This window comes from Micromys minutus (genome assembly GCF_963924665.1).
Source record: "Micromys minutus genome assembly, chromosome: 27".
Taxonomy (NCBI): domain Eukaryota; kingdom Metazoa; phylum Chordata; class Mammalia; order Rodentia; family Muridae; genus Micromys; species Micromys minutus.
Genome location: NC_137962.1, coordinates 7,755,537 through 7,780,539, shown reverse-complemented (window position 1 = coordinate 7,780,539; position 25,003 = coordinate 7,755,537). Strand labels below are relative to the sequence as shown.

Here is a 25,003-nt window from a genome sequence, read left to right as displayed (position 1 = left end):
CAAAAAACCCACACTGTTGGGATTCTGTAAACCCCACCCCTCAATTACCTGGCAGTAGCCAGGTATGCTCCGCCCCAGTGACCTGACACTATAAAAGGGGCTGCTTGCCTCCCCTCTCTCTCTTTTGGCCTCCTGGCTCTCTTGCTCTCCCAACCCTACCCCTCCTATTCCCATCCCCCCCCCACATGCTCATGGCCAGCCTCTACTCCTCTATTCCTCTCTCTCTCTCTCTCTCTCTCTCTCTCTCTCTCTCTCTCTCTCTCTCTCTCTCTCTCTCTCTCTCTGCCTCTACCACTCTTCCATGACCTGAATAAACTCTATTCTGTACTATACCGTCGTGTGGTTGGTCCCTCAGGGAAAAGGGATTCCCAACATGGGCCCCTCAAAGGCATCTCCCTTGCCCTCAGGCCTCACTGCACCTCCATGGGCCATATGCCCCCCACTCTCTTCATCCTTCCCCTAACACACATACATGGAAACTAAACAATGTGCAACTCAATGTTAACATGGTAAAGGAAAAAAAAATTAAGACACTAAGAATTTCCTAGAATTTAAATAAAAGCACAACATAACCAAACCTATGGGATACAATGAAAGCAGTACTAAGAGGAAAGCTCATAGCTCTAGGTGCCTCCAAAAAGAAACTGGAAAGAGCATACACTAACAGCTTGAAAAAAACAGCTAAACGCTTTAAAACAAAAAGAAATAGAAAACCCAAGAGAAGAAGATGGTGGAAAATAATCAAACTCAGAGCTGAAATCAACCAAGTAGCAACAAAAAGAACTATACAAAGACTCAACAAAACCAGGAGCTGTTCTTTAATAAAATCACCAACATCAATATACTCTTAGCCAGACTAACGAGAGGGCAGAGAGAGTATCCAAATTAACAAAATCAAAAATAAGAGACATAAGAACAGAAACTGAGAAAATTCAATGAATCATCAGATCCTACTACAAATACCTATTCTCAACAAAACTGGAAATTCTGGAGTAAATGGACAAATTTCTAGAGAGATACCAAATACCAAAGTCAAATCAGGATCAGATAAACCATCTAAACAATCCCAAAGCACTTAAAGAAATAGAAACAGTCATCAAAAGCCTCTTAAACAAAAAAGCTTAGGACCAAATGGGATCAGTGCAGCATTCTATCAAACCTTCATAGAGGACCTAATACCAATAGTCTCCAAACTGTTCCACAAAATAGAAATAGAAGGAGCACTGCCCAATTCATTCCTCAAAGTCACAATTACTCTTATTCCTAAACCACACAAATATCCTACAAGAAAAGAGAACTTCAGGACCAATCTCCCTCATGAACATTGATGCAAAAATACTTAATAAAATTCTTGCAAACCCAATCCAAGAACACATAAAAATAATCATTCACCATGACCAAGTAGACTTCATCCCTGGGATGCAGGGATGGCTCAATATATGAAAATACATCAACATAATCCACCATATAAACAAACTCAAAGAAAGAAAAAAAAGCCCACATGATCATCTCACTAGATGCTGAGAAAGCATTTGACAAAATTCAACACCCCTTTATGTTAAAAGTTTTGGAAAGAGCAGGAATCCAATGCTCATGCCTAAAAATAGTAAAAGTAATATACAACAAATCAGTAGGCAACATCAAACTAAAAAGTGAGAAACTTGAAGCAATTCCACTAAAATCAGGGACTAGACAAAGCTGCCCACTCTCTTGCTACCTATTCAATATAGTACTGGAAATCCTGGTCAGGGTAATTAGACAAGAAAAGAAAGTCAAAGGGATATGAATCAGAAATAAAGAAGTCAAAATATCACAATTTGCAGATAACATGATTGTATATTAAGTGATCCCAAAAATTCCACCAAAGAACTATTACAGCTAATAAACAACTTCAGCAAAGTGACTGGATATAAAATTAACTCAAACAAATCAAACAATTCCCTGAAGAAGGAAATTGAAGAAGATCTTATAAGATGGAAAGATCTCCCATGCTCATGGATTAAAACGATCAACCCTGTTAAAAAAAAAAAAAAAAAGAAAGAAAAAAGAAAAAAAAAACAACAAAAAAAAAGAACAATATACAGATTCAGTGGAATACCCATCAAAATTCCAACTCAGTTTTTCATAGAGTCAAAAAGAACAATTTGCAAATTCATCTGGAATAACAAAAATTCTAGGATAGCAAAATCTATTCTCAGCAACAAGAAAACTTCTGCAGAAAGCACCATCCCTGACCTCAAGCTATATTACAAAGCAACTGTGTTAAAAACTGCATGGGACTGGTACAGAGATAGGCACGTGGATCAATGGAATAAAATAGAAGATCCAGAAATGAACCCTTACATATATGGTTTCTTGATTTTTGACAAAGGAGCTGTAAATATTCAATGGAAAAAGTACAGCCTCTTCAACAAATGGTGTTGGTTCAACTTGCACTCAGCATGCACAAGAATGAAAATAGACCCTTTCTTATTTCCTTGCACAAAGCTCAAGTGCAAGTAGATCAAAAATCTGCACACAAAACCAAGTACACTGAAACTACTAGAAGAGAAATTGGGGAAAAGCTTAGTACACATAGGCACGGGAAAATTTCATGAACAGAACACCAATGGTCTATGCTCTAAAATCAAGAGTCAATAAATGGGACCTCATGAGATTGCAAAGTGTCTGTAAGGTTAAGGACACTCAACAAAACAAAATGTCAGCCAACAGTCTGGGAAAGGATCTTTACCAATCCCACATCTGACAGAGGTTTAATATCCAATATATATATATATATATATATATATATATATATATATATATATATATATATATATATATATAAACCTCAAAAAGTTAGGCTCCAGAGAATCAAACATTCCTATTAAAAATGGAGTACAAAGCGAAAAAAAGAATTCTCAACCAAGGAATACCAAATGACCAAAAAGCCCCTGAAGAAATGCTCAACATCCCTAGTTGTCAGAAATGCAAATCAAAACAACCCTAAGATTCCACCTCACACCAGTCAGAATGACTAAAATCAAAAACTCAGAAGACAGCAGATGCTGGCGAGGATGCAGAGAAAGAGGGACACTCCTCCACTGTTGGTGGGGTTGTAAGCTGGTACAACCACTCTGGAAATCAGTCTAGTGGTTTCTCAGAAAATTGGACATAGTACTACCTGAAGACCCAGTTATTTCACTTCTGGGCATATACCCCAAAGATGCTCCAATATACAATTAGGACACATGCTCCACCATGTTCTTAGCAGCCTTATTAATAATAGCCAGAGGCTGGAATTAACCCAGATGTCCTTCAGTAGATGAATGGATATAGAAATTGTGGCACATTTACACAATGGAGTACTACTCAGCTATTAGAAACAATAACTTTATCAAATTCCTAGGCAAATGTATGAAACTAGAGAATATCTTCCTGAGTGAGGTAATCCAGTCACAAAAGAACACACATGGTATGCAGTCACTGATAATTGAATACTATCCCTAGAGAGCTCTGAATACCCAAGAAACAACTCTCAGACCTTATGAAGCTCAAGAAGAAGAAAGGCCAAAATGTGGAAGCCTCAATTCTTCCTAGAAAAAAGAAGAAGAAAAAGGAAAAGGAAAAATGCATATTTATTATACATTATTATAGAACAAATTTTGTGGTCTATAATATTATTTTATAAAATAAATAAATCAATTAAAAAAGAAAGAATAAAGAAAGCAGTCTGAACATGCCAGGAGGAGCAAACCGAGAAGTACTGTTCCTCCTGGGGGAGGGTAAAATTGATATAATGTTAAGTACTAATAAATGGTAAAAATTAAATAAACAAAGCAACATGAAGAGGGAGGTGAGGATCAGGTGGGTATCTCAGAATAGACCCACAGAGTATCCTCTGTGAGAAAACAAACTTGAGCTAAAGAAATGAAAATGTGAGTAGTGTTCAGTATTTTTCATTTATTTGATTAGTTAGAGTTTGTTTACAAGCTGAAACTTTAAACACTTGAAATGGTTGTTTTCACTACCCACGTGTCCTCAAAGCATTGTTTATGAATAAACAGATCTGTTCACATATTTGTGGAATTGTGTGGACCACTAGGTGTGCTCCTATGAGATGCTTTTTCTCCTTAAGGCTTTTCACTCACTGCATGAGATAATCCAAAGGCAGAATTCAAATACACCCCACCCCCACCTCACCTTAGCTTTCAGAAAGGGGATACCTCCTATCACCCCCTCTGAATGCTCCAGCAAAACAGGAAGAGGCTTCCAATTCACCACTGGATCTGCTTCAAACAACCATCCCAAAACTTGAAAGTTAAGGAGTAAAAATTGGAGCTTTCTCTGGCGAGATTCAAGTTCTCTAGGCCATTATAATACAGTGGTTCAAGGTTATTCCAATTGTTTGATTCATCCCAATGTTTCATATTCAGATGCAGGTTTTGCTTGCCCATTCATCATGTGTACAGGTACAGAAGTCTCTTCATGCATGGTCATCTGCTTGGACCTGCTCTACAAAAAAAAAAAAAAAAAAAAAAAAAATCAAATGAGTTCAGGCTTACTGAACGTCATATAAACAAATTAGCACCTTGTGCTGTGGTGAATACAGTGAAAAGGAACAACACAGAAGGGCATGACATCAGAGTGAATGCTTAATCCCTTTCATTAAAGAAATGAGTGAGACTCCACATTGCTAACCAGAATACACTCCACCAGGGTTCTGTGACTCACTCAGCACAGAAGACACAAGATGGGCAACAATGTCTCATCTTCTCGTCTAACAGCTTCTGACAAGATCAGAAGAGAGGACAGCAGGTCCATTCTTTGTTTAAGCAGATTGTGTGCTTCCAAGTTCCAAAACAATTAAAATTTTTACTTCGAAGAACTAGGCTTGAGAGAATATTTTTTCAGAAATTTACATCTCTGGTAAGGTGAAAGAAAGCTCTCACAGAGTCTGAAGAGTCTAACAAATTGAATACTCTCCTGTCTTCTTCATGTGACCATGGGAAGTTATTTTGCCTCTCATTGCGATCCACAAGTAAATACTCCCTTTATTCAGTGACAGTGAGTTGTAACTGAGATTATATTTGATAGCCCCTATTTACTCAGTGTCTAAACCACCATGGGTGATCTTAGAGCCATATAAATGGTGACTGGTAAGAGTGCTGCCCAAGCATGCCACTCAGGAATCCTCCCAGTCTCGACCTATAAAACCCTCCCCCTAAATATCCAGCTTCTCCCCATGATTCTCCCATGACCGGAATTATAGTGGCATATTTGTTGAGTGAATGATTAAATAAATATCGTAAATAGTAAATATATTTGAAATCTCACTCATTTTTTTTAGAAACTCTGCTTGAATATAACACCTATATTTGTTAGTGCAATGGGGCTTTTAGTCCCTTGGTCCTCACAGGGACACTCAGCCCCTGTCATAGGAATACTTGGTAGCTCCTGCCCTAATTAAGGGGATTTTCATATGTGTGTGAATGACTTTCTCTATTTATGTGTCTCACAAAAGAGCCTTGTGCCCAAAGAGGCCAGTACAGAACATTGGAGCTCCTGAATTATAGGTATAGATGGCTATGAGCTACCATGTTGGGGCTGGGATTCAAACCCCAGTCCTCTGTAAGAACAACCAGGGTGCTTAACTGCTGAACCATTTCTATAGTCCTAAGAGTTAGTTTTCAAAGAGCTTTGTAGAGTCTGAGAGATGGCTCAGCAATTAAGAATATTTGATGTTCTTGGAGAGGGCTCAGATTCATTCCCAGGATCCAATTGGTGGCCCACAACTGACTTGCAACTCTACTTTTAGGGGATGCAATGCCCTCTTCTGGTCTCCATGGGCACCAGACACAAATATATACCTATGCAAGCATTCACACATACACACAAAACATTAAGTTAATAAGTCAATATTTTCAAAGAGCCTTGTAGACTGAATAGGAGTACTTAAACCATATTTTGTAGCAAGTGAAACTGGTAGACAGCACATTTGGGGACATGTAGTTTGTTTTGAATACTCTGCTACTGGCATCTTAGATGATCAGTTTACTAATGCCATCTTTCTGGTCTCTTCTGTGAATGTCAGCTATTATGAACCACATATAATTTAAGGCATCCTCCAGGGCCTACCAGTGCTTAATACAGAGTAGACCAGCATTATCTGACTAGCCTCACTATCCCAGACACAGAGCTTTAAACACTCTGCCTACCTGATGCTACCATTAGAATTCAACTCAGTGGGTCTGTGAGGGGCAAAGCACATGGCTTTTGCAAAGCTGCCAGCCACTCAGGCAGGTGGTCAGAGCACAGAATCCAGGAAAGAGTCTTGTGAACATGGACCTGGATTTCAGGAATGGGATAGCTGCTTAAAGTGTGCTTGGAAGGACCAAGTACATTCGCTCTGCCTCTACAAACCAGGACTATTTTATGTACACAGCAGCATCACCTGCCCATCTTCTCTGCCACTCTCCCCTCCTGACAACCTTTCCTGTCTCTTTAGCACTTAGGCTTTACCCCAGTGCAACTACTAGTGAAAACGTAAGTCACAAGCACCCTTGCAAACTGATCACAAGCTGTTTGTGTGTGCGCTCATGCATGTGTGTGAACTGTGTGCTTTATTTTTATTACCCACTCTTACCCAGATAGTGTTAAGTGGATAAATGGAATCATAATTAAATGTCACCCAGCATCCTGAGCACCAGCCCTCCTTAAAGCTCTGATTAGCACCTTTTCCTATTCAGCAGCACTTGTATGAACAAGGCCCATCGCACCTGAGAAGTTGAGAAATAGCATTAGGGAACATGAAAAAGGCTCAGTGTAGGGGCATTTGCAAAACACACACACACACACACACACACACACACACACCTCTCAGAACCACCATAGAACAGCTTTCAAGAGGGGAAGAAGCATCATTATACAGCACTCGTGGTCACTTCATCAATAAAGTGCTTTATATGTAGGCCAGGGTTAATTAGAGGGAAGGGAAGAGTGTTAAGTCCTTGCAAGAGAGTCATTCATTCTCACAGCAACCCCACAAAATAGCCGCTGATATTACCTCTGACAAATCAGGCTCCGAGGCATAGATCACATAGCTTGTGTAATGCTGCATCTCTGCTTCTTGCTGGGAACAGCATGCATTACCTCACTGAGACTAGGAATGCACAGACTCCCCATCCGGTGAGAACCCCAGCAGGGAGAAGGAGGACTGCACCCCGGCTGTGCAGCTTGTGCAGCTAGTAAGTTGGAAGAGTGCCTTATGCAGAGTTGTAAAAACCGATAATGCTTGAGAGCCATATAGGGGCACTAAAAGTAGTGATCAGAATGCATCTGTCTCCATCTGTGGATCAGAATCCAGACTCTTCTCTGGATTTCATCACACAAGGATATTTGAGGATTTAGTTTGTGTTGCTAGTTAACAGGGACTTTCTTTTCTATGTAACTGTTGAAACCTCCCCATTTGGTACCAGCCTTCACTCACATCCTCCCTCAATTAAGTGGAAGGGCATGTGCATTGACTGTTTATAATTTCGTGGAGGAATAGCTCATCATAAATACTAGTTCCCCCATAATTCCAAGAAAAGGTCCCTCATTGCCCCTGATTTGAATCATACCATCAGCCATCTCGTTCACTGATGACCTTCTGTTCTTCCATGTGACTCTTCACAGCTCATCCATGTATATCAGTGTCTCCGGGTGTGCGACATATGGTATCTCTTATTTGGTTATCAGGCTGTAAATGCCACCTCAGTAGGTGCCACACCCACCAATACTCAACAGATACTTGCATGGTCATGGAAGGATGCAAGACCAGCAACTCTTCCAGCAACCTATGCGTGGGGCTTCAATACCTCTACCTCCACATTCGTTCCACAGGTCAGCCTGACAAGCTGTCCTTCTTCCTTCTCCTAGGAGCGGCTTGTGCTGTCTGTGCTCCCCAGGTTTGTCGTCCTGGAGATGATCAATGACATGACCAATGTGGAGGATGAGCACCTGCAGCATCAGTTCCACCGCATCTACATCCATCGCTATGAGAACGTCAGGTGAGGACCTTGGTACCCTGCCCTGGGCTCCACAGCATCAGTAATGCATGTACGCCTGTCACTCCCTCACACCGCTCTGAGTGCCAGCTGTGATACTTTCCTTTGTTTACCTGATTAACCACATAAGGAGTAATAATGCATCAGAGGCCTCAACATTTCCAGTTTGAGACTGGAGAAGAATGTTGGAAATTTTGATCACTGTTGCTGATTGATTGGCTTCAAGGGTCCTTTAAAGTTAGTTTGCTATACTTTAAGTCCAAACACTTGTTTAGAAGATTATAAAAAATTCATCCCAAAATACCACCTGGGGCATCAGTTATAATTTCATAATCTCCTCCATATATCCCTCACACAATGTATGAAATCAACACGAAGAAAGATGCAGGTTCTTTTCCATGACAAACATATTTTTGTTAGCAACGATACACACATGCTTTCATACATTCACCCACCTGATTATCTGTTCACTCTTCCAAGTACTCACCCATTTATTCTCTTACCCACCCATATGACCATCCATCTACCTATCTACCTGTCCATATAGCCAGCCAGTCATCTATCAGTCTGCCTGGCTGATGTTACCCTTTTTGTTCTCAGCATAATAGTATGTGTGGCAGATACTGAAATCCAGAGAGTTGCCTCCATTGTAACAAAGGCTTTAATTTAGTTCTTAATGCTGACTTTTCCTTGTATGTGGCCTTGAATAATTCATTTATTTCAATTTCAGTATCTGTCTGTGAAATCGATGACTTAGTGGCTATCTTGCAAGGTTTTCTGTAGATTACACGGATGAAGATACATATACAAAACAAAGGTTTGGAAATCCAGTCAAGTACCAGGCATATTGTAGATTATTTCAGACATACTACCTAGTTGCAAATAATCAGTCCTGGCTAAATTAAAAAGACACTTAGAGGCTATACTGCAGCTCACAGAATTTTTAGGAAAGGATAGAAAAGCAGATGTGGAGGATGGGTTGGAATAAAGAAAGGCAGACAAATAATTCAAAATCACTTGAATACACTAGACCACATAGAGGCCACTGCAGTGGTTTCTGCTTAGACCACTTCTTCTGGGAAGAACCACAGTTCTGACACACACAGTTCTGACACATACAGTCCTGACACACACAGTCCTTCCTCAGCAGATGTGGAACATTGCTGCCTCTGCTACATTCAAGTTAAAGCCTGAGGCAAACATATACGATTGGCTAAGCCTAATCATTTTCTAGGAAAGCCAGGAAAGCTAGCATCTGACATTTTCATCTTGCACAATAGAATTGCATTTCCCTCCTACCAAATCTCATAAGGCAAGATTTCTCAGCATTAGATACAAATCTTTGTATTGATAAGCTGCCAAAATGAAGCACACACACACACACACACACACACACACACACAAACACACACACACAGTCCCTTTCTCAGTTTTGGTGGCAAGCAGTAGCACTACCTAATAGCACCCATGTGTACTATGTGCCTGCACTGAGGACACACATTTTGGTGCACTGTCCTGAAGAGAGCATGACTCTGAGAGGCCCTTAGCAGTGGCAGCAGCCACCATGATTTAGATACTGAGTTTGCCAAGCAGACATTTGCAAAAAGCAACCCCAGTGAGAAGTACACCCACACAGAACTTTGCCTCTGAAAAGAAAAAAATATAGGAGCCCATCAATACTGCCTGTAGATCAGAGTATCTGTTATCCAACACAGTGGGGAGCTTTCTCATCAAGTGTGCAAAAGATTATAATTGATGGTGTATTTTTAGGAGCCAAGTCAGGATCAAGGGAGTAGAGAATGGAGCGGGGAGTAAAGAAGCTTGTCTGGAAGAGATGGTTCCTTTTGTCCCTACCTGAGACAGGGGTCAGCCAAAACTAAACAGCAGAAACATGAAGTCTGGACAAAGAGCCTGCTCTAGCTAAGGAAAAGCTTTAAGATGTACATATGATAAGTGGTTTCCCACTGTATATCCATGGTGGCAAAGTAGCTAGACAATCAAAGCAAACCCTGACAGAGCAAAAATTATAGGTATATTAAAAAATAATAAGCAAATCAGTAAAGGTTTTATAGAGAAGTGTGTGTTGTGGCTCTCTCTCTCTCTCTCTCTCTCTCTCTCTCTCTCACACACACACACACACACACACACACACACACACACACACACACAGAGCTCTCCCAGAGGTTGCTTTTCCTAAAGGTATGCCTGTCCGTATAGCATCTACATGGGAGCTGCTGCTATTGCTGCTAGAGGCCTGAGTCGGGTTATGCTCTCTGCAGGAAGGTGGATTGAAAAGTGTCCCCTCTGAGCCAGGCATAGAATGTTCACAGGTGTTAGAAGAGATAGGGATAAGATAGGGATAGGGATAGGGATGGATAGATATATAATGTGTGTGTGTATGTGTATATATATATATATATATATATATATATATATATATATATATATTATATTATATTATATTACATACCATATAAATGGCCATCACTGTGAAGAAACAGATAAATGAAAAACTACCTTTAAAATGAGAAAGGATAAAATAGCCTGCACATATACAGCATTCTACTCTGTTACCGAGTTCATTAAGTGCGTTTGGCCTCCATTCTCTGCTAAGCATTTTTTCTTCCACTCTACGGTCCATGAGACCTCACCAGTTTATTCAACACATCTTCTGATAGGGTCTCTTTTCCAGGAGTTCACACCATACTCAATGAGCACATGGCCTCCTGCTTTGTGTCCTCCATGCCCCTGGGTAATAGAAGCAGTTTCTAAGAAAGAATTTTGTGAGCATCATAGCTCCTAGGATTTCTCCAAGAGGCAGAGGTGAAGTGCCTTCAGCCATGGACCCCTGGTACCGAGAGGATGAAGTTCACTGGTGGCAGAGAAGCCTCTCCCACCTGCCTGCTGGGAGGCCACTGGATGCTAAAATAAGACCAGAAAGAAGGAAAACAGAGGAGGATCTTTCTTAGCCAGTGTCTGAGAACAAAGCCAGACCGGCTGCTCCGCCCCCTCCCCAATCCCCAAAGCTGCCCGCATTGGCATTACAGGGATTTTTAAAATAATTTCTAATCTTGTCGCCCTCTTCATAACAATCTGCTTCATTTGTTCTCTCTTCTCTACTGTTTCTTTACGTTTCTTCAATGACTGCTGCCTAAAATTTATCTCCTGAACATTTCCAAGTCTCATTATGTGTTGTATGACTACTGCCTCCTACTGGTGGCAAAGGGTGAAGTTGTACCTATTGGAGATTCCGAGTTTCCGTCCAGAGTGAAGAAACCTTTTGACCTTGAGTCTAACTCCTGGGTGAAACAGATGCTCCTGTCAATCACAGGTTTCAACTGTCCTTTTATCCTCTCTGATTTCTAAGTTGGCCCTTTTTATTCAACACCGAGATGCTCCTCTTAATATCCATATCAGAGAGCTACAGGCATGGTTCATTTATTTGAATGGAGTTTGTGTCTCCCAGAATGGATGAAAATATTAATCCACCTTTTCCCACCCTCTCCTTCCCCGTTGTTTAGTATTCTTTTTGCAGATGTCAAAGGATTTACCAACCTCTCTACGACCTTGTCTGCTCAGGAGCTGGTCAGGATGCTCAACGAGCTCTTTGCCAGATTTGACCGGCTGGCCCATGTGAGTTGCATTTAATTCCATCCTAGCTCTTGCAGAAGTGAGGAACTGCATGTGGAATTAGGAAGGAAAGGATCCAGCCTTCACTGCCAATGGCATTCCCATTCTGCATCCTGTCCCCATGCATGGACCCCTGACCCTCTCGTACCCTGGAGGCCAATATTGATTATTTATCAATCTCAGGTGGTAGTGGTGGTGCTGTTCTCAGATGGATTTTCCCATAAAAGACAGCTGGTTAGTTATAATCAGCCTGGTATTTTCTGTCTGCTTTCCACTCTCCCTTCACTAGGCCAGGTGCCATCCAGCTGCAGGCTCAGAGCTAGTACACAGAGCTGGCTTCCTGCAGTTTCTTAGGCAGCTCCAGCCATCTGCAGTGACTTAGCCTGCTTTCAGGAACCAGTGATATGCTGGGCATTCCCATCACTGTTGTGTTGACCTACACTGAGAACTGTATTTTGGCCAATAAGACAATACCTTTATTTTACAGCTGTCTTAATCATAGCTAAGTCAGAAAACAGAGGCAGGAAGGTGGGCGTCTACTATCAAAACACAACCCTCTATTCTTAGATCTACTTGAGTGACAGAGTTGACACTTAAGTGACAGTGTAACCCTGCAATTCAGAGTGGTTTTGAGTTCAAATGCAAGTCCCAGCTTTGTGAAGTATCCAGATCACTACTGACTTCCATGGTGTGAATTAAACAACCCAGTGTCAAACAGAAATTCATTGGTAGAGTCCCAGATTTATGGCTGTCACATTCTTAGGGAAGTCTTATCATAGCAGTATCTGGACAGCCATTAAGTACTGTTGTGCCCTTACATGTTGGGAGCAGGAGAATGATGAATGCCCATCTCTTTTTTTAAAAGATAAGTCTAGTTGGGAATATACGGGTTATTAGTGAGCGCACAGAGGCTTGTCAAGCCCGGGATGTGCTGAAACCACAGAGGCAGAATGTATCCTTTCTATCAGGGACTCTTTGCAAGAGAGAGTGACTCTGAACCTAATTCTCAGAATAAAATAAACAAATATGATTGATGTAATGTATTGAGCAGTGAAAAGATAATACAGCCATAATAAAGTTTAAATATAGTTTGGCATGGGAAGGGCAGTAGATACAAGAAGATGGTAGATAGAAACGACAAAACAACAGAGACAAAAAGTAGATATGGAGGTCCCAGGAACACTAGCATGGGGGCAGATATGTTGCTAGCAAAGGAGCCTTCACAGTAGGGTAAATCAGGGAGTGACATGGTGCTTTGTATCTTGTTCATGGTGGTCGTATGACGGCACACATTTACCAAAAGGGAAAGTCTTGTACACGATTGAGAGGCCAATTAGCAAAGTGAAGAAAAGGTGTGGTAAGAAATGGTGCAAGGTAGGAGGAGGAGAAAAGAGGAACTTAAACTCTTAGTGGATGCTACTGGACAGGAGCAGATAGGAACCTAATGTCTCCTCCTAGAAAAAGGGCTGAAATTATCTGGTACCTGGAATTTAGAGGAAAGTATACATATAGAATTTCCTTTAATTGTTGAACCAGTGATGGTTGGATGGTTGGTATAAGTTATACAATCTTATTCTCTTTTCTAATACTGTTCATAGTATTTTTTTCTCAAAGACAAAAAAATATATTCTCCAATAAGAATTTAAAAATGTGTGGGTGGTGGAGGGGATGAGATCTGAAATGTAAATGCAAAGAATATCCAAAAAATAAAAGAGGAAAAAAGAAATGTAAATACATAAAATACTCAATAAAAATAATCACGCATACACACAAGAATTAAAAGATGTGATCAAACGAATTTTCTTATTAGAGAAAGCATCCCGCTCCCCACCACACAAACACACACACACACACACACACACACACACACACACACACATGTAGACAGAGAGGGGGTTGGGGGAGTAGACAGAGTTTAACTTAATTTAACTTATGCAACCATTTATCATTTGCTATATCATGCACAATGCAAAACTAGGGAAAGAAAAAGCCAAAGCCTTCCCCCAAGAATTCCCCAGAAGGCCAAGGAAATAAAAAGAGGTGGATCTATAACATTGTAGCAGTGTGCTCCAGGCAATGATAAACTTGAGCATCATGGTAAACAAAGGACAGGAATAACAAGATTAGGACCAGCCTAGTGACCTGGCAGCATCCTGAGATGAAAGCTCCAGAGCAGGCAAGGGCTTTTAGGATGAGACACACTGAAAAGGCAACTGTGGACGTAGTCTGCTTGCTTGGGAGGGTCTTAAAGGGATGAGCCTGCAGGAGCACAGAGAGTGTGGGAAAGGCAGTCACAAGTGGGCTTGGAGAAAAAAAGGAGGGACAAGGATTTGAGGGAACTGTGCACCATTAAAAGAAGTGTGAGCTTTGTTTCATAGCTTTGGCTTCTCACTCTGATGATTTAACATGTAGTGAAGGAGAGGAGGAGACAAAAAGGGGATATACAGCTAGTTGTCCAAGGGTGAAGGAAGCCAGAGACTACATTCTAAGACATGTATCATCTGATGAAAATGATTTTTTTAAGAACTGGGGCAAGGGAGATGGCTCAGTTGATAAAGTGCTCACCATACAGGCTGAAGGACCTGATTTTAGTCCTCAGCACTCACATTAAAAAGCTAGGAATAGTGTGCACTTATAATCCAAGCATTGAGGAAACAGGCAGGTAGCTCTTTGGAGCTTGGTGGCCAGCCTACCTGAGTTGTGTTGTTGTTGTTGTATGTATGTATGCAAACTAAGGAAGGCTTTCAAGATTGATCTATGGACTCCACATGCATATACATGCTCAAACATCAACACACACACACACACACACACATACACACACACACACACAAGCACACACAGGCACACACAAAAGCATGCAAATGAGTATCTTGGGGTGAACTTAACAATTTTTGTAAGAATATTAAACACTCATAAACCACTAGTGCTGAGTGCTTTTCCTGGTGGGAGAAATTTTCTCCTCAGATTATATCATGGTGTTCTCACAACTAACCTGCCAGGCAGACCTGGCTTTACCCACTTTATTCTCGAAGTGACCAAGGGTCAAAAAAAAAAAAAAAAAAAAAAAAAAAAAAAAAACTATACAGAACTATTCACAGGCGACAATTTATGACTCAAACTCATGCCAGCTGAGGCTCCTTACTGCTAACCTCAGGCATCTAAAGGAAAAGAGAACAGGACACTAAATTTCTCTGTTCCTGCAAGATGCCTTGAAGCACACGGTGCTGGTAGATGTTTGGTTTGGATGCTCCTTGCTAGATTATCTCTCTTGAGACTCCATTTCCTATCAAAATCATAAAGGATAAATTAAATAGTACATGTGGTGTCTCAGCTGACAGTAAAATATAAACACTCACATTCATGGTCCATAACTTCAGTCATCCGTGTTGCCCCTTCCCACACCTCAGCCTGGAGTGTTTTACAGACACTGCCAGGGAAGATGATTCCCCTTGCCTTGGTATGAGGACACTTCCCTTTGGTGCTCTCCCCCACCTCAGGGTTCTGGGCTCTGCTTTGTACAAGAGGGACCTGTGTTTGCATGTGTCCTGTCTTCTGGAGTTGGATACCACTCTATCGGTCTCCTGTTAGAACATTCCTGAGGATTTAATCACAGAGACATCAGGGAAAACCCACCTCAAAGAATATTTTACACTGCCACATTGTTTCACTGCACTGAGACAGAAGCAAAGGGCCCATTCAGGTTGCCTATGAAATTTAGTTTCATTTTGTGTTTGTTCTACACAGTCCTTGGGATTCAGGTTGCTCAGCTTAGAGTGTTTAGACCACTGACAAAACTAGTGTCTGACATTTTAAAACAGCGAGCCCCTTGCCTGACTTTTCAACAAAGAAACATGAATATGAGTATGCACACACTACCCTGAAGAAAAGTTGTTATATTGTAATACCAACGGCATCCTTAAAATCTTAAAACGTTTTTTAAGCTTCTGTCAAAAAGGAGAGCAAGATCAGTTTTTTAACAATAAGGAACAACACCACGGAGCAGATCAGTCACTTTCTAATGAACTGTCAGAGAATGATGTTATGCTATGGTAGTATAGGGTGGAAAATGAGGTTTGATACCTCCAAACATAGTGTGATAAATTTATGGCTAAAGGCCGTGGAGCCCAGAGCATACGCCCTTTAAGGAGAACTTAGAGAGGAGACTGAGCTACCAAAGCACTGGGTATGTGATGGAAATGGGTGTCCAAGGGCACTTTACACTTTTCTGTAGTTTAAATTGTATGAGAACAAGACAGTCACATATCACTTTTCTGATTCTAATGCAATAAAATTGGACAAAATACCTTAAGTTTGTCATGATTTTAATGTTTATCTTTAAAGGATTTAGTTTGGAGAATCATTTCATTTAGCACTTTTTTTTTACTATAATTAAATAAATACTTGTTTTTAGTAAAACTAAAACAGCAAATGTATAATAGCAGTTTCCACCTCTGTAATTTTAGCTTCTTCTAAAATGTATGGCTATCTACAAGGTGTGCTCTCCAATTTATCTCCTATCCAGAGATGTAATTTAATCAGTTCTTTTCAAAAGTTTCATAATATTAAACACATCAAAATGGGGAGGCAAAGATTGTAGATGGAAGATGGTTCTTTTTCTACTTTACTCTTTAAATCTCTTTTCCAAAGCAATCTGACTTCTCTAGCATGAATTTTGAAAGCAGTCTCTGACAGAATTTGCTTGGAACACCCTACTAAGTCTGACAGCTCATCAAACATGATAAGAAAAATATGTCTGAAAACTGACAGAACTTGGCAGATAAGGAGCCAGTCCTTGCATATATATATATATATATATATATATATATATATATATATATATATATGTATGTATATATATATATATATATGAACATTTACATTTTTCCTGTAAACACATATGTTTCAAATACTTAGTATATGCTATATATTTTATTTTGTATATAAAATATGTTTTATATAATATGTGCATGTATACATACAAATATATGATAAGTAATAAATACATAGATTATAGATAGATAGATAGATAGATAGATAGATAGACAGATAGACAGACAGATACATGACATATTCCCGTTTCCTTAGGGCCAATAGATTTTCAGGAAAATTGCCAGCTTTAACTTACATTTACAAGAAAAATGGACCTTAGAAGTAAACATTGTTCAGTTTCTTCCCCAAAAGAGTAGTAAATCGTTTTGTACAATCAATTTTTCAGAATATATTTTTGTCAGGAGAGATGCCATTATGTCTTGTCATATAATTCTTGAGCTTTAAGAGAGGACATTTATGGAGCTGCAGAGTTGTATAGGTATGAGCTTGAGATCCCCGCCTACCTACCTCTTAGTGGTGTGCACGTTGCCTCTAGAAGTCTGAAGACCACATGTATGACTCATGGCCCAGAATGTAGATGGAAAGATGGTATTAGGTGAACAGGAAGACTGTGATGTACTTTTGCCTGGTGGTGCATGCTTTGTGCAAAGTGGCTCATCCTTTCTTTGCTTATATATTTTTCAAAACATTTCACTTTGGTGTCAGTGGGAATACCACAGACTTGGAGTCATTGAGTCGTACATCTGTCGTGCTGACGACTGTGCCAGCTTATCTGTAGCCTAGGGGATTCTCTATATCTTTCGTCCTATGGCTTTTCTGTCTGTAACGCAAAGGTGCCAGCTATTTATCCCAAAGTGAAAGATAAGAAGCAGCAAGTTGGACACAGAGAAGGCTACTCCCAAGCATCAGACACTGCTAAGCGATGGCCACATGTCCTCTGTTGTACATTAAGGACAAGGTGAACTCTTTGGACCTTGTCATATATAGAGAACTAAAACTTACTTAGCAGTGTTCCCAGGATGTTATGTGAAGTAATGAAACTAGCAAACCTGACAGTCATACAATAATACAGAATCTTAGACCAAAATACTTCCTGCCCAATCTCTTTCTTTTTATCCCTCTCCATAGCCAGGATGGAGGCAACCTCTGCACCTGAGGCTGTTAGCACTAAATTCTCACAAGCCCAAGTCATACACAGTGTTCCCTCCCCCAAATGATTGTTCATGCCTAGAACCAACAGTCCTGCCTTCCAGCCTCAGCATTCTACACATCAAAGTAAGGAACCTGTATAGACAAAAATTAACATGAATCAAGGGGTGGGAGAGAGAGAGAGAGAGAGAGAAAGAGAGAGAGAGAGAGAGAGAGAGAGAGAGAGAGAGAGAGAGAGAGAGAGAGAGAGAGAGAGAGAATGGGAATACGAAATACAGGCACACAGTAGAAGTTTATTCATTTTTAAAAAACGGATGGGACTGGAAACCATTATGTTAAACAAAACAAACCAGGCTCATAAAACAAATACTGTGTCTTCTCTCTCATGTATAAAGCCTACACTTTCAAACAGAGAAATTTTAGCTCAAGGGCATGAGAAAGAGTGGTAATCAAGATAAGAACAGCATTTGTGTGTCTCTTCTCAAGCTGAATTCATTTAGGTGTTTTCTGTAAGAGTAAATCTTCCTAGTTTTGAAGTCTTGAAAATCTTTTTTCTTTCAGAAGAATAGGGCTAGTAGAGAATCTCCTCTCTTCCTCCTCCTCCTCCTCCTCCTCCTCCTCCTCCTCCTCCTCCTCCTCCTCCTCCTCCTTCTCCTCCTCTTCTTTCTCCTCTTCTTTCCTTTGGCTTTTCGAGGTGTGGTCTAATTTTCCCCACGCTATTCTTAAACTCAGTATACAATCAAAGCTGACCTTGAAGTCCCGATTTTCCTTCCTCCACCTCCTGAGTGCTAGGATTACAGGTGTTGGACACCATACCTAGGTGATAGCATTTCCATTGGTGTCTGAGGGTTTTGCTAATAAATTTTTCTGGTTTTAGTTCTTGTGTACATTTTTGATAGTTTTGTTTTATGACAAGGTCCCAAGCTGATAGAATTTTTATGATTGTTTTTGGTAGTTATTGACAGGTTTTTAAATAGTTCCTTGACAAATTTTGCAAAAAATAAAAATAAAAAATTAGCCCTATGACAATATCCTGAGCCTTTTGGTGTTTTTAATAATGGTCATGTGGGCTCACAAGCCTAGACACTAACAGTAGTGGGCAAGATAATCTAGCTGTTGTACTCTAGAGATTCTAGGAGAAACTGAAAGACCCCAGTTCCTTCTTTCTGATGAGACTTAATCAACAGCTCTTTAATAAAATAATAACTTGGTTGAACAGCCAAAATACAGGAACCCCAAGCTCCTAAAACCACCCAGGAGTGGGGTATGTACAACACCAAAACCTATAGGACATCCCTGTGCTGACTTGGGCAGTTGGGATGGTTCTGAAAATTCTGACCGAGTCAGAGAAGCATCAGAGTCAAGTTATGCCTTACTACTTTTTAACTTGTATTCAATAGTTACCAAACTACTTATATTAGGAAGTCAGCACAGCGCTTTTCATCTTGGTATTTCAATGTCTACTGAACTTCCAGCTCAGTGAGACTCTTCTCTAGCCCTGAGTGAGATCCTGGTTTCCACAGATATTCCCCTACCAAGGAAGTCATAGCTCTGTATGTCTCAGCCCTAGAAGGTCTGTCACAGGACACTCAGCCCAAACCATTTATCTAAAGAAACCATGTCATGCAGTACTGTAACACAATACCAGAGGTGACTGATATTGTCAAGCAATGATTGTTTGGCCCTACTCCTCTGACAAACCGCTAACCTCATGGAGGATGGAAGCAGAAATATTTCTTGGTAGAGTGGTCCTACATCAACAGTACAGCCACCTAGGGACTAGAAAACACTTGATTTCATCTTTTGGGTACCAGTTGTCAGTACTGGGACCACAAAAAGGAAAAAAGTGGTGATAGAGCCTACAGAAATTTCAGATCCCAGAGACCAGCAACAAGGTGCAGATATAACATTTATTATTCAGTACCAAACTTGTATACAAGTTTTTAGCTAATAAGGTTGCAGTTACATAATTAAGGGCCAAAGAAAGCATTACACCTGCTGATCTCCTGAATCTAATTTTCTCACTGTAACTCTGTAGGGGAGGCTGGTCCAATCTCCCAGCAGGGATTTTCATAGAGACAGAATGCACATCACTCTGGTCCTTTGTTCTGACTTGTCAGTTTTTCAGTAGCCACTTTAGATCTGAGGCTGAGTACATCCCAATCACGATTCCTTAGGTAAGCTCAGGAGACCATGGTGTCTAGCTATGCATCCTGCTTCTTCCTCCACTAGGTTCACTCTCATATCCCCCATATAAGCCATACCTCTTCATATTTCTACCACCTCACAAAGCACCAAGCTATGGCCCAAGAATTTACTCCCCGGAGTTTTGCGGGATTTTTCAGATCCACACTATAGAAACTGTAGAACATTCTCTAAAGTCGGGGGTTTCTGACTCTGAAAAATAGAGCACCGGACTCCATGTGCATTTTTTCTTGAGCATTCTGATGATCTGGTCCTCCTGATGACATGGTCCTTTCCCTACCACTTTGTTCCTTTCAGGAACACCACTGTCTCCGCATTAAAATCTTGGGGGACTGCTACTATTGTGTTTCTGGACTGCCCGAACCCCGCCAGGACCACGCTCATTGCTGTGTTGAAATGGGCCTCAGCATGATCAAAACTATCAGGTAAGGTGTAATTGCCTCCATGGTACTTGAGGCCTCAGTGTGACAAGTTACATCGCCCTGTTTATTCTTTGCTGAAAATTTTGGAATGTGGTTAATGTCTAGTCTTATTTCACAGAAACTGCATATCTGCTCATTCTCCCATTACAAGCTGGTCTCCTTGTCTTATGATCACACTTCACTTCTGGTCAGTTATTCAGGAACTCTGAATCACAAATGAGGACATCACAGTGAGGACCGAAAGATGAGCAGGAGAGGCAGATGCAGTTTCAGTGCAGTACAATAAGCTCTGTGAATAAAGGCTAGGATTTGTGGCAGGTTAAAAGAAAGACCTCCTGCTATCCTGGAGAAGATGCCCAGGGTGACGGTATCTAAGATGGTGTGTGAAATATATTCTGCATAGACTTCTGCAGGACGATGGAGGTAGAGTGTGCATGCATAGCTCTGAAAAGAAGATAGGTGTGTATTCAAATCAAGATGAGCTACAACTAGTGAAGTCTGGAGTACAAAGACCAGTGTTGGTCTATCAGTGGGTAAAAGCCAGAGTCCACAGGACTGTGATACAGCTGCGTCTTAATGTCAGCTAGCACTGGCTTTGTGTGTGTGATGCGAGTACTTTCACCTTTTGTCAACTCACAATGTTCTGATCAAAAGGAAGAGTTTGAGGATTGGAAGATTCTAGAGTTAAACTGCATGACTTTGGGACAAAAGTTCATCCCTGTCAGAATTCCCACTGAGATTCCACAATGGTTACAGAACCTCTAAATAGTACATTCTTAAATAATATTGAAAAGAAAGAAGAGGAAAGAGGTGTGTGTGTGTGTGTGTGTGTGTGTGTTTATGTTAGAATGGAACTCAAATGTTCCAGTAAAATGTACTACAGCAGGCCTTGAAAAAAAGTTGCATTTAGAGATATGGGGTTTTCAAGGTGCCATTAGAGTAGATGAAGCAAAGGCAATGTAAACAGAGAGTTTGTCAAAATATATCTACAAGGTCTGGTACTTCTCACTGGCATGTGCCACTTGGATCAATGTAAGATTTGCATAGACAACTCCATATCCTCAAAGGAAAGAGACTCAAAATCCACATTCTCCCAAAATCTGGCATAAAATTTTTCTGAGAAACCAGTATTTTTAAAAAAAAAAAATGCTTTGATAAGCTCCTGGTGACATGGGCACTATTTCCAAGAGTGAGTTAAATGACAGAGATGGCCAGCTTTTGTGCTGTTTGTGGGCTACAAGCCTTTCAGCTAGACTGTGCACACCCAGAAACAGGATGTGTACCTGATGGAACACATCTTCCACCAAAGAGCAACAGGAGCCGACCACACCAGGTGCAGGAACACAAGGACATGGACAATTGGGACAGATGCAGAAGTCATGGGTCTGGGTGACTTTAGACCAAACTCTGGGATTTCTACTTTTCTAAATAATGTTATATTTTCACTGTTACTTTAAAAAGGAAGGAATTTGAGAATCAGGAGTAAAAATGTCTAAGTACTTTATTCCTCCTTGATGCCATATCCAATATTATCTGCCCATACTCTCTAGTTGTGCAGTAGAAGTTCACTGCCCTAGCTCCTAGGCTGGCCATCTCGGTAATAGTAGATTCATAGAAATTCTGTAGAAGGCTCCTGTGTGCACACAGGACTCCATGAAAGCTACCGTATTGACATGCCAATGAGAAGAAAGGAAACTAGAGATTAGAATTCTTCTAAGTCCCATCAATATCTTTCCATCAGCAGAGACCACATGTTCATCATAGTGGTAATCTTCAGTGAGGGCCATGCCTTTTATCACACAGTGAGAAAATTGTATGAAGGTCTGGGACTATGGATTTGAACAGTGTGAAGTGAAACTCAGATAAAAGTTGAAATGACTCGAGGGCATTCTCTTCTGTTTCTTTATTAAGTACCACTTTTACTTCCTCAAGATAAGACACACTGGTTGCATATTTTTTAACTACATGACTCAGAGCCTATTAATAACCCAAAGAACTCCTTGATTATAATGTAGGAGACTTGAGGTCCAGCATTAATTCTTCAGTTAAAAAGAAATTGTGGCACGGAGGAATAAACAGAAGGGCTGGGTTTAGTCAAGCTGTGGTTGTAATTGACTCAGGCTTCTAGAATCGCCACTCCTTCTGTCAAGTATTTCCACTCTGGGAGATGAATGCTGAAAATACACTTGTGAATGTGTAAAAGAGAATCCAAGTTACTAGCTTTATCAAGAAGTGATTACTGATTATCAATTTATCACTTGCACATGATCCACTTGTTTTATTCTACCTCAAAGCACTTAGTCTAACAGAAAGATGTGTGGGTGTGTGATCCAACTGAAAAATGTATATGTGTACATTTATTTGAATGTGTATAAACTTCATATAAATGTGATTAATACACGCATACATAATAACATGGATTGACTATTGAGCCATAAAAAAGGGAGAACTTTTGTGATGTTTAACAACATGGATTAAGTCTGGAAGACATCATATTAGGTGAAATAAGTCGAGAATCAAAAGAAAAATGCTGTAAAATTTCATAAATATTATATATGAGTAAGCTGGTCTCCCATAAGCAGTGATGAGAACAGCAGCTGGAAAGTTATAGTTCAGGGGTGGAAATTTTCAGTTTTAAGAATAACCCTAAGAGACCTTGCACCCTGGAACTCACATCAGGATGAATGAGAGACACAACCCCATGAAGCTATAGTCTGACTTCCACAGAGGTGCTCTGGCACTAATGTGCCCACACTTGCACATATCTTACAAGCACACACAACAACAGTAATGAGATACTCAAAGCCAGAGAGCTTCATAGTTCCAATTCTCCCAACTCTTGCTAATGGCCACTGATGATAGAACTGTGGTTTTGTAACCTTGATCCAGACCACATTGGTATTTATTCGTTCCATCTACCCAAGCTAAGGTAGCAGTAACTGCCACTCTTTGACCAAAGGTGTCTCCAGAAGATGGTCAGAAACAAGTAACATGTGGCTAAAAGTGGCTGCTTGAGTTCTAAGCATCTTCTGATGTAGGATTGTTTGGGAGAAATATCATTCAGAAGCAATGCTTCCTCTGGAACATTGTCCTGTAGATGAGTTTCCCAATTTGGTGCATATATCATCCATTTAGTTCAACTTGACCCTAACCAAGCAGTGCGTGGCTCAATTTTGCCCCTAAATTCAAAGTTTAAAAAGAAATTAATCCCGAATTTTTATTGGCAGAGAATACTCAGATTTTGTTTTTACTTACACATGTAATCAAAATGTGTCATTGTAAATTTCTTCTGTTGAAAAAAAAAAACAGTAATCAATTTCATCTGCTTTACAGAGGTAGTTTCATAGTAGGCCTTTTAACAACCAAACAAAACAGTCAAACTTTTTTCCTTGGAGACAGAGGCATGAAGAATAAACCATCATAACAATTAAGAATGCTAAAAGTCTATGTGGTATCTCTATACCCCTCCCTGGCTTCCTCAATCCTTCCTCCAGCTCTTCCAAAAGACTTCCCACGCTCTGTCTCATGTTTGACTGTGGGTCTCAGCATCTATTCATTCAGCTCCTAAGTGGAACTGGGTTACTCTCTGCGATCATAACAGAGTATCATTAATAGTGGCAGGGATTGGTTCTTGTCCATAAGATGAATCTCAAGTTGGGCCAGTCATTATTTGGCTATTCCCTCAGTCTTTGCTACATCTTTGTCCCTGCATTTCTTTTGGCTGGAGAAAATTTGGGTTGAAGGTTTTGTGGGTGTGTTGGTTTCTTTACCTCTCCACTGGAAATCCTTTGTGGCTAGAGGAGCTAATCACATCAGGCTCAATATCCCCCACCGCTAGAAGGTTAGTTACCCTCATAGACTCCCTGGAGCCTGCCCATTCCCAGGCCTCTAGCACAAGAATATCAACAGAGTCAACTGACCTGGACCCTTAGGGATTCCCAAAGACTGAACCACCAACCAAAGATCATACAATGGCTATACAAAGCTGCCCCCTATGTAGCAGATGTGTGGCTTTGTCTTCATGTGGGTCCCTCAACAACTAAAGTAGAAGATTACCTGACTATTGCCTGCCTATGGATCCTATTCCCCTAATTGGGCTGACTTGTTTGGCTGCAATGGGAGAGGGTGTGCCTAGTACTGTAGTAACCTTAGGTGCCAGGCTAGGTTGGTACCTAAGGGAAATCTCTCCTTCCTCAAAGTTGAAAGGGAGGGGACAGAGAGCTGTATGTAGGGGGAGATAAGGGGCTTTGTCAGGATGTAAAGTGAATTAATTAATTAATTAATTAATTAATAAGTGGGGAATGGTAAAAATTCTAGGTGTGTATGTATGTATGTATGTATGTATGTATGTATGTATGTATGTATATGCACATATAGGAGAATGTCTCTTTTTGGTCACTAGTATTCTAAATTCAAAAATGGAATTAGTACAAGAAACACTGGGACATAAACTATTGACAATATTAAGTCAAGGGCACTGTGGGAAAATGACAGAGCCCAAAAGATACCAATAAATCACTGTGGATAGGAATAACTTTCTCTGCAGTTGACTCTGGTTGAAGGAAAGAGTTTAGATATACTTTTCTACCAATTTAGGAGAAAGAACAAAGCATAGGGAAATTGCTTTAAAATAAAATAAATTTAAAATAAATAAATAAATAAATAAATAAATAAATAAATAAATAAATAAGGAAAGAGTGGTAAGACTGGAGGTTGGCATCTCAGGTGTTAACTCAG

The 25,003-nt window shown here is 40.3% G+C and overlaps 1 protein-coding gene across 3 annotated transcripts in view; it reads left to right on the top strand.

The window, feature by feature from the left end:
- ADCY8 (adenylate cyclase 8) overlaps positions 1-25,003 on the top strand; it is a gene marked incomplete at both ends in the record, with an annotated part of 219,780 nt that overhangs the window by 94,216 nt on the left and 100,561 nt on the right. For all 3 annotated transcript variants that reach the window (XM_080939054.1, XM_080939053.1, XM_080939052.1), the window contains 3 exons: positions 7,900-8,030; positions 11,549-11,660; positions 20,142-20,269. In XM_080939054.1, coding sequence (XP_080795180.1) covers positions 7,900-8,030; positions 11,549-11,660; positions 20,142-20,269 — 371 coding nt within the window. The remainder of the gene's footprint in view (positions 1-7,899; positions 8,031-11,548; positions 11,661-20,141; positions 20,270-25,003) is intronic.